The sequence below is a fragment of the Malaya genurostris genome, chromosome 1 (genome assembly GCF_030247185.1).
Source record: "Malaya genurostris strain Urasoe2022 chromosome 1, Malgen_1.1, whole genome shotgun sequence".
NCBI classification, from domain to species: Eukaryota; Metazoa; Arthropoda; class Insecta; order Diptera; family Culicidae; genus Malaya; species Malaya genurostris.
Window position 1 is genome coordinate 128,315,980 of NC_080570.1, and position 18,265 is coordinate 128,334,244.

The window sequence follows — 18,265 nt, forward strand, 5'->3', positions numbered from 1 at the left end:
GCATTTCAGGACAAACTGGCGTTCTCTGCTGAGGGGACTGTACAAAACATGATGGAGCAAAACGAAAGGGCCATATATTCGCATTTGCTAGAATAGAAGCATGAGTGAATATTTTTTTGAATATTTCCACAAAAATTGAGCTAGTGCTCACTGCTGTAGGGACCACATTGGGAAACACTGATTTAGGTAGTGAGAGACTGAGCAGTACTCAAGGGTTGAACGAACAAATAAACACCAAAGACATTTGAAGCAGTATACACCTGTGAAATTTTTAATCATCCTCATCACAAATCTTAAGTTGCGAGAAGCTTCCGAAACAATACACCACTCGGCGAAGCTCAGCAACAGTCGTTATAAAAATGCAAACGATAGACGAGGGCCATCTAGTGAAAAGTATCCGTCATTGAAGTACAATAAAAATATGAAAGGCCCAAGATGGCTACCTTGCGGAGATTCGGACGATGCAATAAACTCGTTGGAAACGTGATCACCAGTCTCCATTGCCAAACGGCGACCCATAACATACGAATGCAGCCATCGAAGGATGTTCGAACAGAATCGAAGTCTTTCCAGCTTAGCAATCTTGATATCGTGATTGATTTTAAAATTAGATCGGTGTCAGAAAAGCCTTTTCAAACAGTTTAAAAACTGCACTGTAAGGCTACGGTTGTTTTTTACATCTTTGCTGTTTCCATTATAAAAGATAACTCAGATTCCTTCCTCTGCTCGATTACATGTTTCCAAAAAGCCTTCGGATTGGATTTCAATTTTCGTTGTACATTTTTCTAGTAGTTGAAACGCTTGACGGTTTTCATGTATAATTGATTAGTCTGCATATAATGATTACGCAGGACATATCCTATAAGTTTAGAATACCGCTTTTGAAACTACGGCGATTGACATCATCATTGTCGGCAACTCCAATCCAATTCAACACCATTCCATACCGTTTAATTTAGCTTTAAAATATTGATAACAGGAAAACATAATAGCAGTGATAAATATCGACTATCGATTCGCACAATCCTTACATTGATAAGTTGGATTACGTGTCCTGGTCAAGGCAGGTATGTAATAAATAATGTATTTCATCGGAATTGACGAGTGCAAATACAGGTGCTTTGTACTAGGGAGAAAAATTTTCGTGATTTTTGCGACTGGTCAAACATGGTCGATCGGATATGCAAACAAAAGATATGATTTTGCAATCGGATTGTCACTCATGAATTGGTGTTGATTGAAGGTTTGAAGTGTACAGACCGGGGTATATTTGTAGGATTGGTTGTAGGCCACATACAACAACCGAGATGCAACGAGCTTCTGGTCGCCGCTGGGATTTTTCACATAAAATACAGTGGTAAGTATTACAAAACGTTTACAGCGAACAGAATCTTTGTGTAATGTCAGTTGAATGATTTCCTGTATCGTTCAACTGTATTGTGTAAGAAATATATCTGTAACTGTAGCTAAAAAAATGAACGCAGAATATGGCTCGGGGACAACCCGGTGGGTATCGAAGTTATGAGCAGTAGGATAAAAAAAGCTTAGAACGTGTCCTCTCGGTATGTACATCAGTTCACATACACTTACTGAGCCAGACGGTAGGTATTTATTTTATTTTTCATTTAAAAACCTGAACGTGTGATACCGCTATACGACGAAAATGTAAATGTTAACATAATAGTAAATTACTCGACCAATCAAATGATCTCATGTGAAAATGAAAAATATAGCGTGTTGGAACATCGTTTAGAAAAAATAACGCCATTTGTAATAACATTATGACAGATACAAAAGTCATATTCATTAGAATGCATGTTTTGAATTTCATCCGAAGTATTACTCATTCTCCGACCTGTTGTTACTTACACTACGAAAGCGACCGCACAAAAGATTAACAAAAATCCGAACCCCTATCAATTCCAACTCTACTACCCAAACTTCGAACTCTTAAAAAAATCGATGTGACGTAATTAGCGAATGATGCCCTAGATGGGCTACAAAGGGGCAAATGGGAAACTTTTCACTCATTGAAAAAAAAAAAAATAGCTCACACTATTATCGGTTGGACTACCACCGTTCTGGCATCGTATCGTTCCGTCCGAAAACGGAACACCGCCGTACGGGTTATCCCCAGCACAGCACAGCACAGACGACCCCTTATTTCCAACATACAACGCGTACGATGTACGAAATTTGACAGACATCCCCGCTGATTCATTCTTCCGATCGTACGGGACTTTTTTGCTGTTGCTTATGTCGTAGCAAACCAACGATTGAACCTTACTAGCAAAAATTTGAAAGTAACCTCAGCTTGTACTTACGATTTTTGCTCCTTTGGAATTGCTCTCGAAGAACAATAACAGCGATGATGAGCGATGGTTTCCGGTTCCGCAGCAGCAACCGATCGTTCACGGTGATTTATCAAAGGATGATTCTAACTGCAAACTTCTGTCGCTGATTTCTACACGAGGACAATCTACCTATCGAGGAACTTCTGCTCAGTCTAGTACTTTACTTTTTCTTTTCTTCGGTTGTCGTTGTCGTCTTCTTTCTATGCGGAGCGCTGGTGGTTAGTAGACTGCTGATCCAAAAGGAGAACAAAATCTTTTTCCTATTTTCGAGATAAAAAAAGACTGTGGGTAGGGTCACGAGCTTTCCTCTTTCTATGGATTTCCGCTCGGATATTTCTTTTTTTTCGGCACACGGCCAACAGGCACACGGGCGAGCAACTCCTGGACAGCGAATTCACACTCCCGATCCGGACTCACTAAAATTCACCAAAATGTTCACACACTAGCTAGAATGGGAAATTTCAAGGCGCACTTTGATTTTTAATATAAACGGATGGAGAGCTATCACTTAGCACTACCTACTCGGCCATTTTTGAAAAAACGAATGAGGAAAAATCTATGCATGAATGTGCGTGTCAGCACAGCCAGCAGCGCGGAGAAGCACAGCGACGTACGAACAGAAACTGAACACCGTCTTCTGTCGCGATTCATACCAGAGCAGGATTGAATCGGAACACAAAGTAGAGCGAAAGGGATCGAATGATTGGAACTTCACGCACCCATGCACAGCTGCTTCACGCACACATGCACTATTGTTTATTCTTTTTTTTTTGACAGCCGCGGGTTTTTGGCCGTCAAAGTTTGCGGTTTCGTTAAAACTCAAGATAGTTGAAAATAAAGCCAACTGTTGATAGAATTTTTAAACTACTACACGCAGAAAAATCTCGATTGATTCAAACAACCCATTAAGAAAGTGGTTAGAACTTGTTTGAGCGTTTGTTGAACAACATAATGAAAGAAACACTTGTTCAGTTTGTTGGAACGGTTTGTTGTTGTATTCTTTCCACAAAAATCGGGTGTTTTTTTTTATATAAAAGGCCCAAGTATACACGACGCATTATAATTTTACATTATTTCAGTTTTCAAAATTCGCGTAAAATTTGATTAAATGCAGCGGAGTTGTACATGTTTTTACAATGTTATTATAAAGCGGAAAAGGGCGTTTATTAGAATTATTACTCTTATAGTTATTATCCGTTGTGCACTCGAAAAAAAAAACACCTTTAACCACCCGAATGGGTACCCGGGTACCCATTTTTTTAAATCGCTGTAAGTTGAGTATTTTTCAACCGATTGAAGTAATTTTAGCACTGTTGGATTCAGGAACTTAAGCTCTTTGGGATTGGTACCCATAAAGATGGACATGGTGCTCCTGGTTCCCAGGAACCCGGATATCCTAAATGAGTTCCGACATCGAGGCATTTATACACGGATTTCACGTATTTTTGTAATCTTATCTAAGAATTGCTATATGAAATCAAGTGCTATGCTGAGTTGTTATGTTTATATATTTCAGGGGGCATCCGTTATGTACGTAACATAAAATTTTGAATTTTTCTACCACTCCTTTCCCCCTTTGTCGAGCATTTCTCAATCTTTTCACCATGTATTGTCACGTATTTTTGAAACCTCTCCCCCCTAAACGCGTGACGTACTTTATGTATGTTCCCTTATATACTTCACTTTCTTATCTTCAGTTTGAAAATTATTATGTACTTCAGGCCTATTGCGAGGAGCACGCAATACAATTTTTAATTCTGGCAACAAACATTTCGAAACATCACGAAGTTACTTCCCAAACAGTTTCGTTCTCATTTATATTTCCTTTTTTTCGTTCTATGAGAGTAAGTCCAGAATAGGCCAACTACCCTTTAGATGACGTCATTTTTCTACAAAAGGTTCATTTTGGTACGGCCTTTCTCAAATAGCTGGTTTGGAAAAGTTTCAAATTAGTAAATGACATTTATGGTGGAAAACACAAGTGTCGGAACATTCTACGGAATTCCGGATTAACGGGAACCAGAAGAACCTACTACAGCAATATACACGGCCATCGAAAAGTGGATAAATTTCTGAATTTACCCGTACTGAAAAAATTCAAATCGGATGGAATTTGCCTTAGTTACAAGCATTTTTATTTGTGGGTACCCGGGTACCCATTCGGGTGTTTACGTAATAAAAAAAATTTGAGCCCCCCCATTCGACCCCCCTTACTGTAAAATGAAAAGTCAAAGCATGAGAAGTTATGGTCCAACTAGTTCTTGGAATTGACCGAATTGCAGAATCTTAGTTTAAACCTAACTCAGAAATTTCTTATTTTGAAATTCGAAAAGGTACCCGGGTACCCATTCGAGTGCATAAGGGTTATTAAAGTTTCGTTGCTCCAAAATATAGCATTGAATGTCGATATATAGCACGGCGGAAGGTTGTTGTAAAATTATGCTCAGTTACATTTTGAATGCAAATTTAATGCACATTGCTTTAAAGTATGTAGGATTAGTGTAATTATACATCAACAATGTAAAAATAGAGTTGTAAATGTGCAGTGATATAATGCATATGGTTACTTGGGGGGGAATGTGTTGTTATTCTACGCAAAGCAGAAATATTCTACACGCATGTAGTGTTAATTTAAAAAAGAGTTATTAGAACCTTCCAAAACTCTCCTGTAAAACTAATCAGAAACAAATTCAAGGGAAAGCGGGTGTTGTATTCATGTTTTTCTAAAACCAATTTACAAAAAAGCAAAACAAATTCAAAAATAAAACATCACGGCTATAGACCATTGTTTCTAGTGCTCCTCAACATCTCTACCTAGAAATAAGTACATATTTATAAGTATACACACAGGCAAAATGAGCAGCGAAAATTATAAGGCAAATCTTATGAAGCATAAAAAATCACCAAAATCACCATTTTAGAAGATTAATATTAAAAATATATCTCTAATATAAGATTCCTTACTTTGCAATATACATTTCATCGATCACTATTATAGTTTTCATACGAACAACTTATGAATTTCACAGAATATGAGAAAAGTTATGTATATTAAAGAAATTTCACATACTGTTCCTAAAAATTTTGTATGAATTTCATAATGATTTTTATTGTCATTCCAATTAACGTGATTTCATAAGGCGGTCGTATGATTCGATTACGATATTTTTGTGGCTAAAAACCATACGACATCATTATGAAATTCCATTTATTTTTCGTCTGAGTGTATATGAAAAGTAGATAGTATTTCATTCATGGGTTAGCCAAATAGCAGAAACTTTACGTCTGCTTAGCGGTTCAAATTGAACTGCCGAGTTTTGCATAAAGCAGTTCAATTTGAACTGCTATGCACTGATGAGTCAAAGACGAAAGGTATACATATCAAGATAATTTTTGATTTCACTTTGTTCACAGACTAACAGACATGACAGTATGAGTAAATTCTTTTAAAAATAATTTTTCGTGATGCACTAGTTCCACCTATATTGTACTGCGCGAACTATTTACTATCTGTACACCCCTTGTGTTATGTACAAGTTTTTTTACTAGTTGGTTTCCCCTCGTTTGTCAACACCGATCAGCTGCTTGCAGGGATGCCTGATTTCATCAACATATTTGAGAATGAATCGACACAATAAATTATTGGATTATTATCTACATTTAACTTTTTCGCGAAGATAACCATTTATTTGACTCAACGTTATTCATCAAGACAATTTTTCATTGTGTTGGTAGTTTTCACCCGAAATTAAGTGGCGGCACACCAGAAGCAAGTAAATATTGTAACAAAACGGGTTCGATTTTGTATTCCGTTGGAGGATGAGAAGTAGGCACAATTATGTATATAGTTTTGGCAATATGTAAAGGGTGATTTTTTAAGAGCTTGAGAACTTTTTTAAACAATAAAACGCATAAAATTTGCAAAATCTCATCGGTTCTTTATTTTAAACGTTAGATTGGTACATGACATTTACTTTTTGAAGATAATTTCATTTAAATGTTGACCGCGGCTGCGTCTTAGGTGGTCCATTCGGAAAGTCCAATTTTGGGCAACTTTTTCGAGCATTTCGGCCGGAATAGCCCGAATTTCTTCGGAAATGTTGTCTTCCAAAGCTGGAATAGTTACTGGCTTATTTCTGTAGACTTTAGACTTGACGTAGCCCCACAAAAAATAGTCTAAAGGCGTCAAATCGCATGATCTTGGTGGCCGACTTACCGGTCCATTTCTTGAGATGAATTGTTCTCCGAAGTTTTCCCTCAAAATGGCCATAGAATCGCGAGCTGTGTGGCATGTAGCGCCATCTTGTCGAAACCACATGTCTACCAAGTTCAGTTCTTCCATTTTTGGCAACAAAAAGTTTGTTAGCATCGAACGATAGCGATCGCCATTCACTGTAACGTTGCGTCCAACAGCATCTTTGAAAAAATACGGTCCAATGATTCCACCAGCGTACAAACCACACCAAACAGTGCATTTTTCGGGATGCATGGGCAGTTCTTGAACGGCTTCTGGTTGCTCTTCACTCCAAATGCGGCAATTTTGCTTATTTACGTAGCCATTCAACCAGAAATGAGCCTCATCGCTGAACAAAATTTGTCGATAAAAAAGCGGATTTTCCGAATGGACCACCTAAGACGCAGCCGCGGTCAACATTTAAATGAAATTATCTTCAAAAAGTAAATGTCATGTACCAATCTAACGTTTAAAATAAAGAACCGATGAGATTTTGCAAATTTTATGCGTTTTATTGTTTAAAAAAGTTCTCAAGCTCTTAAAAAATCACCCTTTATTAAATCTGTATCCTGCATGAAATTCGCATGGACGTAGACAAATCAATACATTATAGGTAATTCTGTATGAATGGCAACTCTGTTGGTAAATGAAAAAAATAAACACAGTCTAGATGACAGACAGGATGTTGTTGATAGGGTAACGTGGCGCCATCATGACACATGTGAGTACTGTCCCAAATAAAGGAATATTCGAAATGACCGTTAAAATGATTGAAGAATCTAATTTGAGTGTCCTGTCTGTTAGTCTGTGCTTTGTTGTTGGCGACAGACATTTTTCCTTTAAAGCCTCTTGATATATGCTTCTCACAGAAGCCGCAAATATTGTTCGCTAGCTTTGGTTTCCCACCTAATACGTTGTCCTTCCTTGGACCAACCAGGGGTTTCGCATGAGACTTATTTTGGAAAATTAAAGAACTTCTTCTTGACAGCAGTAAAATGCAATGATATTATTCAACGATATCTTAACTATATATACAGTTCTTTGTACCACTGATTGTAAATGTTGCGCAATATATACGCTTTTCTCTCTGTCCTGTGGCTACCGTTTCTAATTTTGCCTGCTTGTTTATAATTATTTACTTCATAGATTCTGGCGTGCCGCTCTAACCAATCCTGTGTGTTTGTATATTTCGGCCCTCATAGAAAGCGCAGTGGAAAGATTTGATTGCTCCAAGTGTGGAATTTTCCTATATTTGACCCTATATCTGCTTGAAGTCGTGCAAAAATATCATAAATTTATACCTGCTATACCCTAGCATTACTCCCGATTGAGTAACGGTTTATTTTTGTTAATTATTTTTCTAACGCTACACCGACGACACGACCTGACACTCCGAAGAAAAGTCGACATTAAAAGTGTTCGTAAACGATTTACTACCGGTTACCATAAATTGAGTGACTTACTAATGTAAAAAAATCATCTTTTGAGCAACACTGTTCTAGTTGCTACGAACTAGTTACCAAGTGACCAGTGTTAAAATAAACAAACAGTCTATAAATGTATCGGAATCGTGATTTTGGATGTCTGACCTTTTCGCAATTTCAGAGTTAAGAAAAAGAAGTAAATCCAGAGAACACTGTGAGAGTTCCTAATAAAAAGACTGTTATTTCTATCCAGGAATATGTCATCATTGTAAAGAACACCCAGACATCAATAATGACGTACTTCCAATAATGTATTGAGGAAGATGGGTCATCCTAAAACCCCATTAATGGAGTTGTAGTATCAACCCAATATCACAGTCTGTGATGCAACAGGCTAGACTTCAAGAGCACTAATTGACTCTTAGCGTGAAATCGGATTATCTACGAACATTTACAGCTTATGGATAATTTGATGCTATAAAATCACTTGCGAATATGTTTATTTTGTACAATATATTTTAATTAATACATAGGAATAACTCATTTCAGATTTTTGTACTCAAATTAGTCTCTTGTTAGTTGGTGGCCAACTCGGTTTCCGGTTCCGAAAGCATTGGAAGTATTGTTCGAAAAACTCCACATACAAATTGAATCGATATCTCATGTAAACGATAATAAGCAAGAAATCGGTGTAATGGATATGATTTGTTTGGTTTTTGTTTTTTTATGTAATTAACTCATTCTACTGTGCTAATATTTGTCTTGTAATAACATTCGATAGTAGGCTTTCTGTTTTTATTCTCTCAGATAATTTTCGGAATCTTCCGTCATGGATAGGAGAGCTTTATTCCAGATGTTTCAATCATTCGGGCTTGCTCTTTACTAATCATGAACTGTTATATTCCGTTAATTCAACACTTTAGCTATAGTGAAATAGATCGGATTTTTATATCGACATATATTGTTTTTTTTTCTTGTTTTTCTTTAGACTCAATTGACTAAGACCAAAATTCATCATTTGTTATGTTTACATTCTAAAATCTGTTTAAAACCAGTAACCAAGGTTATGGTAACTGTTATTCAAAATCAATAATTTATCAACTTGTGCTGCCAGTTTCAATAGTTTTTATAGAGATTTCGTTTTGACATTTCCAGTTACTGAGGGGTAGTTAAATTTGCGATACAGTTTCGATAGGCGAGTGGCAGATCGTGTCGCCGGCTACACTGTCTAGACCCACTCTCCGGGTCGTCGGATGGAATCTCTGATTTGATTTGATTGTTAAAGTGGTCTGTAACTGTAACTGGTCTGTCTTATTTCACGAAATATTCAAATCGAGGCTCTAGTTTAAAACATTTTGCTTGAATATTTCATCTGTTTTTCAAAGAAAGGCGAATCTTACAAAAGTAAACAAATCGAGTTTCTCTCACCTACCAATAAATTCTCCAAAATCCTACAAATGTTTACGAAAGTTTCGCCCTCCGTGTTCCATGCAAACAAACAGGGCGATACTTCAATTCCTAGTAAGGAAGGGTGAAACTATTTGTTTTCTTTATTTTTTTATGGTTTCCGAACGTTTTACTACTGGAAATAATAAATGAGACGATAAAATTACCCGAATATTTATCTTAGTCACGAAAACCAACTAATTTCACAAAAAATGCGCAAGGGCGTAACTTCATCATTACACAGGAAGCATAAAAGTAAACAAATCGAAAAAGGGCGAAACTCTTTTTATGTTGATTTATTCAGTAGATATAGAAGGAAAGTGGTAAAATTCGCATATTATTTAAAGATAAACGAACATGATTTCTAAATACGATTTGAAACCAAAGTCGAAACATTCATCGATGTTTTTCTCCATTTGCTGTCAATGTTAGATTCGCCGTTCTTTGAAAAACAGCTAATTTGATATCTCGGGATAACTCGATAGTTCCACGACAAAAGGGCCTAACTGCAAATGAGAGCCTCTCTTTGTTTACTTTCTCTTTTGATTATTACGAAGCCATTATTGCAAATTTCGAATGTTTCCAATAAAAATCGAAAGCTTGTAGTTTTACCTTGAAAGTCTTGCGAAGAGTTAAGCGTCAAATATAAAATCAGTTCGGTAAATCGTTAAAGAAAAAGTAAACAAAGAGAAACTGTCATTTGCAGTTAGACCAAATACAAATAATAATACCCCTAAGTCCCATACAAACGAACCGCCAATGTTTGGTTCACAGCCTGAACAAGTAAACCTAGCAAATTACTCCCTTTCATTGCGTTAGTTTGAAAATGTGGAAGGAGATCGTTTCTGGCAACGCTTTATGCTAGTTGCTACGGTGCAAAACAAACATGAATTAAACTGCAATAATCAGTCTAAATATCACCGGCACTAGCACAAAAAATGAAAAATGAACACAAACACCTACGAATCTACAAATATCAATACAGCTAGTAGTATATTCATGGTGGCTTAACCATTCTAGACTATTGTTTAACTTACATTTTGCTTGTGATCTTGATTATCAGATAAAAACTGTTTGTTTATTTATTTTTCACTATAATAAACAGTAACTATGGTGAACTTGTTCTTACCCTTCAGTGTTGCTAGTTTTATAGAAAACTCGTTAAAGTACATTGTCACTCTGACAGTGTATCATGACAGTGTACCGCACGATGCAAAATGTGTCCTTGAAAATTTGTCGAAGTATTCCGTATTATAATTTGTATTTGGTTAGACCCCTTTGTCGTGGGACGGTCGAACTAATCGTTTTGTTGTCTTAAACAATCACGATTTTTCTGCGCGTAACGCTATCAACACTTGATCTCAGCTGTTTTTCAAAGAAGGGCGAGTCTAACATTGACAGCAAATGGAGAAAATAGCGATGAGTGTTCCGAATTTGGTTTCGATTGAAGGATCCAACAAACTCTTCCGCGATCGCTGCGCTGCTCGAGTGGCGAGCTTTGAACGATGGTGATGATTTTCGGATTTTGCTTGAAGATTCGAAAAAAATGCCGGGTTTTTTTCTTATGAATCGAATACTAACATACCAAAACGCTTAAAAATTTGGTAAAAAAATCGATCATTAATGATTCAGTAACTTTCCGTGGTATGTTTGTTTGATATTTATGGAGAAATCGTAAGATGAAATATCAAATTCGAAGAAGTGAGGTTGGGTACTGTTTTCATACCTGGGACATTCTTTGTTTTCATGGTTGAATTTTGAGATTATTTGATATATTAAGATCAAAAGTTGTATTCCAAATTTGAAAAGAATCGGTTCCAGTAGATTCTGCAGGATCGTGTTCACGGACTTCGAAAAATTGGTTTACAGAAAAACGCGTCTAATTTTTTTTCTCAAAAAGTCAACTGAGAAATTTGGGCACACACAAAACCAACCAGACCCGATGCGAGTCCATGCCCGTTTTTTTTTACATTTTTTGTAGTTTAACATGGATTTAAACTACAAAAAATGTAAAAAAAACGATTTTTAAAAACTTTTTCTTCCATTTCTACTGATTTGTAATTAAAAATTTTCCTGCGGATTTCACAGCTGAAAGTATCTCAAAACCAGCAGCGCCTTCACATTTCGTCTGAGCGTCATTGTGCAATAATTGGCCTTCTAACGAAAGGTCGACAAGTAGATTTTCGCTTTCGGAATGGCCTACAAATTGATAATGTTGATTTTTGTTGCTGTCTCTACTGAAATATTAGGACTGCTCGTTTGTTCCATCCAGTAGTTGTTTTAACCTTTAATTTCGATTACGAAAATTGGTTACATAACCTCGCTTAGTATCAATATCTAAATATACTTCAGTATTAAATAATTTTATGGTTTACTTTTCACGCAAAAGTTCTACGAATGAGAAAGTTTTGTCCATTCAGATAGATTGTTCAAGAAAATATTGCATTGTTTGTAATTATTTTTTCACAATTGATATATTCCTATATATTGTTCTATGTGATAATTTGCTAACATCATCGTTTTCGTTAGATTTATTTCCATACAGTTGACGAGAAATTAATAATAAACACGTTTGATTTTTATTCAGTGAATGACGAAACGCAAAATAATGCGTTCGCCATTTAGTTCGTTTCGTCAAATTGATGTCAATAAACAATTTGACATTCACTGTCAATACATTGTAAGAAATTTTAGGAGAGCTCGAGTGAACGGCGCTCTCAACTCTCTTTTTGTTTTGATCGTGTTACATATACGTAGTTTCTGTCTGCCGAAGCTAGTGGTAATTTTCGATTTTCAGTCAGAAAATAGCCGGATTAGGGAAAAATCAGTTGCCGTGTGTAACAGCGTTATCCGATAATATTAGAGCAGAACTTGTTGATTTTTGGTATGTACAAGATAAGCCGCTAGTTGTGTGACATCAATAGTTTGAAACAAATCCGTTCGATTGTGATTCACCCAGAAGGTAGTTTCTTGATACAGATAAAAATATGTAAAAAGAGAAAGGCAGCGAAATGATTGTTGCTCTACCCGTCGAAAGACGAAGTTTTTGTAGTATGGATGAAATTTTTGATTAAGGTTGAAAAGTTTTTGATAAGTAGGCATCAGTTTGCAAATATTTGAACAAATCTGAAGCAAAAAAAAAAAACAGGTCCGGTTGATGTACCTGAAATTCGATGAGATTTTGATTGTAAAGTCACTCCCAATCTAAAATTGATTTTTCTGGAAAAAGTTGACTATCAATCTGATTGTTTTTTTCGACAGCCAATGAGAGTTATCAAAAACTGATAAGCTGATTATTTTTATCATTCCAGGCACGCTGACTAAGTTTCCATACGTCATAGCTGCGACTAAGCCTCTGGATGTGCGGTGTTGTCACCTGTGCTGCTCCAACGAGCCATCGGCACCTGAAATGAGCAGCCAAAGTCACAAGATGTCCGGACCGCACCAGTCGACTGCCAGCAAACCGGTGAGCGAAGAGATAGCTCTGACGGCTCAATTTAGCGAACAGATGGCTCAACTCTGCATGTCGAACGATTATTCCGATGTGACGTTCATAGTCGAGAATGAAAAGTTACCGGCGCATCGGGTTATTCTGGCCGCGCGGAGTGAATACTTTCGGGCTCTTCTGTACGGTGGTTTGTCGGAGTCGCATCAAGATGAAATTCACCTGAAGATCCCGTTGAAGGCGTTCAAAGCGCTGCTGAAATATATTTACTCCGGAAATATGTCCCTTGCGCAGATGAAGGAAGAAAACATACTCGATACGTTGGGTTTAGCTAATCAGTACGGATTCACCGATCTGGAAATTGCCATCTCGGATTACCTCCGGCAGGTTTTATCGCTGAATAATGTGTGCGCAATTCTAGATGCCGCCAAATTGTTTGGTCTCGATGGACTGATTAACGTCTGCCATTCATTTCTGGATCGGAATGCGGGCGAAATTCTGCAACACGAAACCTTCAAGAGTCTGTCGGAAGAATCGATTTGCAGTCTGTTGATGAGGGATTCTTTTTTTGCGCCGGAAGTACAGATTTTTCAGGCGGTTGATGAATGGAGCAAGTACAACGGAGAGGGCGTCAATGTCGAAGCGGTCGTTTCGAAGGTTCGTTTTTCGTTAATGACACTGGAACAGTTACTGCATGTCGTGCGGCCGTCCGGTATATTGGATCCGGATCATCTGTTGGATGCGATCGCCGATAAAACAGCATCCACTCAGCTACCGTACCGAGGCGCGTTGTGTAAGAAAAATGCGATGGTTGTCGCTGGAGAATTGAATGTAACACATTTGTTTTTTTTTCTAGGGCCAGAAGAGAATGTAGCCTGTAAGGAGTTCAGTTCGCGTACCGTTCAAGGCGAGTACAGACCGGCATTACTGGATGGCGATACGAACTCGTACGACATGGACAAAGGTTACACGCGGCATTCGATCAGCGATACAGGCGTTTCGCCGGGAATCATTGTTCAGCTCGGGAAAATGTTCATAATTAATCACATTAAAATTCTTCTGTGGGATCGGGATACGAGGTCATACTCGTACTATGTGGAAGTTTCGGTTGATCAAGCGAACTGGGAACGGGTAGTAGATCATACAGATTACTTTTGTCGATCGTGGCAGTTCCTGTACTTTCCGTCGCGGGCCGTTCGCTATATTCGGCTAGTTGGAACTCACAATACGGTCAACAACATATTCCATGTGGTCGCTTTGGAAGCGATGTACACTGAGAAAACGATTCCGGTAGTGAATGGCATCGTCGCGCCCCACTCGAACGTGGCTACGGTGGATCGAAGTGCTACCGTAGTGGAGGGAGTGAGCCGCACCCGAAACGTGCTGTTGAATGGTGATGTGAAAAATTACGATTGGGATTCGGGATACACATGTCATCAGCTGGGCAGTGGAGTAATTTTGGTTCAGCTCGGTCAACCGTACTGGATCGGTTCATTGCGACTGTTGCTGTGGGACTGTGATGAACGGTCGTACAGTTTTTACATCGAAACTTCAACCAATTTGAAACAATGGGATATGGTTGTCGATAAGAAAAATGAACTGCTGAAATCCTGGCAACACTTCACATTTGACCCGAAAATTGTTGTGTACATCAAAATAGTCGGAACTCACAACACAGCCAATGAGGTACTAGATTTCTGCTCTCTTCAGTGAGAAAGAAGATAAAATTGTATTCTACTTTTCCATTCCAGATTTTCCACTGTGTACACTTCGAGTGCCCATCGCAGGATCCAAAGTACGTCAAGAATAATATGCGCGACGGAATGCTTCTTCTGGGGTTGACGGGAAGTTCCTTACAGCCGGCCATAGCAGGTAGCAGTGCACTGGCGGCATCGGCATCAGCAAGTCCCGAAACAACCGAACCACAACCCAGTACAAGTCGGGAAAGTACTGTCTCTACTCGGGAACTTGTGGATTGAGAATTGCCGATAATTTTTCTAATTGAAAAACTGTCACTGTTATTTTAGTCGAAATGGAAACGGAAAACGATAACTTATTTTTACTTAGCTACCAGCACAGTTCATCACGTTTTATGCAGATTTATGTCTATAAAATATTGCTCGAAATTTAAAAACTTTTAAAATATTTGAAGACAAACATTACATAATGTATTAGTTTGCTTTCTCTTTCGCCTTTTGCGGTACTACCGTCAATCCTTTCTTCTGATTCGTTTCATAGAATTATTATTAAAATCACAAACTTTCGAACTGAACGTAAGAAATTATTGAAAGAGAAAGTAAACAAAACGAAACTGCACGTCGATCCATTTCTAATGCTTGTCGAAATTTATTTGTCAAATTTTGATAATGGCTTCTATTATTCAAGAATGCACTGTAATTCAAAGGACTTTGAAAAAGTTTTTCTTGAAGGATAACTATATATTCAAACATACTTGTCACTAGATGTCAAGTACATTACGATTACTTGTATATTTTATTTATTTTTACACATCGACTGTTTCGATGATATTTTATCATAAAGAATGAGGAAATAAATTATGTTTATTCGATTCAATTTATTTTTATTGAGGTATTCTTTATTGGCTTTGATTAGAGCTAATCCTAACTCACCCATGGTTATATAACTAAACACTCAGTATTGGAGAAAAAATTAAAATTTTGAAAATCGCGACTAATTTTTCACAAGTGATACCACATGGTAAAAAATCAGTTGTGAAAAGTTCACTTAGCGAACATTCTTCTCGATGATAACACATGGATCAATAAGTCCCAAGACTAACAATGGAAACAACATTTATTTTTTGCAAAATTTTTTTTTTATTCATCAACATAATCACCTTTTTGGGTGATACAATGGTTTCAACGTTTTTCCAATTTTTCAATACCATGTTTATAAAAAAATTTATCTTTCGCTTCAAAATAAGCTTCAGTTTCAGCGATGACCTCCTCATTTGAGCCAAATCTTTTTTCCTGGAGCATTTTTTTAAGATCAGCAAAGAGCCAGTAGTCACTGGGGGCTAAATCTGGCGAGTATGGGGTGTGGGGAAGCAGATCAAAGCTCAATTCGTTCAATTTAAACTGCTTTCTGAATCATCGACTCGTTGCTGTTGTTGCGTTTGTTCCATCAAAAGCAATCGCGGCACCCACTTGGAAAAAACCTTTTTCAAGCTCAATTTTTCATGATGGATAGTAAATACACTTCCATATGATATCTGTGTCATCTCAGCAATCTCACGAAGCTTCACTTTACGATCTTTCATTATAATTTTTGTCACTTCACTCACATTTTCCGGTGTAACGGCTTCCACCGGTCTACCCGAGCGTTCCGCGTCATTTGTGTCGGTACGACCACGTATAAACTCGGTGAACCACCGACAAATCGTTGCTTTTGATGGACAAGGGTCCAGATAACATTTTTCAATCTATCGTTTCGCTTGCACGGAGTTTTTACCCATTAAAAAACAATGTTTTATCAAAACGATAACTCAGCTGTTTCTGCCCAAGTAGCATGTTAAGTTGCTGTCCTGTATTTTTCTACTGATTGTGCAATTAATCAAGTTAGTTTATATCACTATTTTAGTAACTGTTGTGTTATGGGAAAAGCGCAATTTTTCTGTGTTGTGCAACATATCCTTAAGTTCTTCCGTTATTGCGAATATTTATTCACAACGATTGTGCAACTGATACAAAAACTCATGCGTCGATCCCATCACAAAGGGAGTAATAAAATCAGCGAAAAAACAATTGTGAAACTCGTTAAAATTACTACGTAATGTAAACAAGAAATGGAATGACGTTTACAAAAACATAATAAACTTAATTTCTAATGAATAAGTTTCACATTTGATTTTCAATACAACTGCTCTTAACACTTATCTTTCCCTACCTCTACTTATCTTTCCCTACCTCTACGCAGATCAATCCCCTCTCGGCCCCCGTACAAACAACAAAATTTGCACAGAACCAGTACACAAAACCAATCACCTCGATTGTTTCTACCCGCTTCACGTCTCTATCGTCAAACTGCCCCCCGTACTCCAATAATGAACTCGTTATCACCAATTCCGCACCGCACATCCACAGAAACACTGGTTTGAATATTTACTACCAGAATATTGGGGGAATGAACCGTTCTATCATTGACTACCATCTTGCATGTACTGACGCAGAATACGATGTATATGCCTTCACGGAAACCTGGCTGAATGAGAATACGTTAAACACGCAGATCTTCGATCGTTCTTACTCCGTATACCGGCAGGACCGAAACTGTCGAAATAGTTGCAAAAAGAGCGGCGGTGGAATCTTGATTGCCTGTCGCTCAAAATTCAATTCTCGCTTGGTGCCTACCTTGAACTGCGACAATGTCAAGCAAATTTGGATCGCTATCACGTTCCCTCATTTTACGCTATACTTGTGTGTGCTTTACCTCCCTCCTGATCGAGTGAATGATCTAGACCTGATCGAACAGCACTTGAGTTCACTTTCATTGATAAGCGATACTATGCGTTTAAATGATAAAATCGTTATCTTGGGGGATTTCAATCAACCCGGTATTAAATGGATTCGAGGTTCTTGCGATTATCTCTATCCGGATGCTACGTGCACTACAAAATCGCATACTTCAGTACGACTGCTCGATGATTATAACACTGCTGGTCTAGTTCAGTTGAACGATAACTACAACAGTAACAATCGCCTCCTAGATCTATGCTTTGCCAGTCATGAATTGTCTAGTACTTGTTCCATAACCATCGCACCTTCGCCACTAGTTAAATTGTGTCGTCATCACCCCCCTCTTCTGTTCAATATACCGGAACATTCACCAACTGTATTCAGTAAAACCTCTGAAACCACTTACTACGACTTTAAAAATGGAAACTTCGATTCTATGAATCAGTTCTTACTATCATTGAATTGGATGAGCCTATTTTCTAATAGCGATTGCAATTCCGTTGCTACGTTATGGACTCATATAATGTCGTACTCCATCGAACAATTCATACCCAAAAAAATTCGACGAGAATCGGTCCATCCTCCATGGTCTAATATGACTTTGAAACGTTATAAGCGCGCTAAGCGGTCTGCGCTGAGAAAATTAACTAAGCGTCCCTCGATCCAATTACGATCTCATTATATGCACCTTAACAACCGCTATAAACGATTGAACAAAATATTACATCAAAACCATCTTCTTCGTATACAAAATAATCTAAGAATAAACCCGAAACGCTTCTGGAATCATGTGAACGAACAGAGGAAAGAAGCAGGACTACCAAACCAGATGTTTCTTGGCGATACTGAATCATCGGCTTTAATTGATATTTGTAACCATTTTAGCA

General features: G+C 37.6%; 2 protein-coding genes across 5 annotated transcripts in view; one reads left to right on the plus strand and one right to left on the minus strand.

Moving 5' to 3' along the window:
• LOC131425740 (TATA-box-binding protein) overlaps window positions 1-2,984 on the minus strand; it is a 50,915-nt gene extending 47,931 nt beyond the window's left edge. The window contains exon 1 of the mRNA XM_058587849.1: window positions 2,325-2,984. The gene's annotated coding sequence lies outside the window, so the exon portion shown is untranslated. The remainder of the gene's footprint in view (window positions 1-2,324) is intronic.
• A 9,199-nt stretch (window positions 2,985-12,183) lies between these two features.
• Window positions 12,184-15,481, plus strand: LOC131425741 (BTB/POZ domain-containing protein 9). 4 transcript variants are annotated; one of them, XM_058587851.1, is made up of 4 exons: window positions 12,184-12,342; window positions 12,770-13,696; window positions 13,760-14,589; window positions 14,655-15,481. In XM_058587851.1, the coding sequence occupies exons 2-4, from the start codon at window positions 12,868-12,870 to the stop codon at window positions 14,880-14,882; spliced, it is 1,887 nt and encodes a 628-aa protein (XP_058443834.1). In that variant the 5' UTR covers window positions 12,184-12,342; window positions 12,770-12,867; the 3' UTR covers window positions 14,883-15,481. The 4 variants fall into 4 exon arrangements, with proteins under 4 accessions (XP_058443834.1, XP_058443835.1, XP_058443836.1 ...); XM_058587852.1 differs by having other exon boundaries at window positions 12,189-12,420; XM_058587853.1 differs by having other exon boundaries at window positions 12,211-12,237.
• The last annotated feature ends 2,784 nt before the right edge of the window (window positions 15,482-18,265 follow it).

Excerpts from the sequence above, each read along its gene's own strand:
- LOC131425741 (XM_058587850.1), top strand. The coding sequence starts at position 12,516 with ATGAAATTTTTGATTAAGGTTGAAAAGTTTTTGATAA. Across the intron at positions 12,553-12,769 it reads GGTTGAAAAGTTTTTGATAA|GCACGCTGACTAAGTTTCCA; the intron begins GTAGGCATCAGT and ends TTATCATTCCAG. Across the intron at positions 13,697-13,759 it reads ACCGTACCGAGGCGCGTTGT|GGCCAGAAGAGAATGTAGCC; the intron begins GTAAGAAAAATG and ends TTTTTTTTCTAG.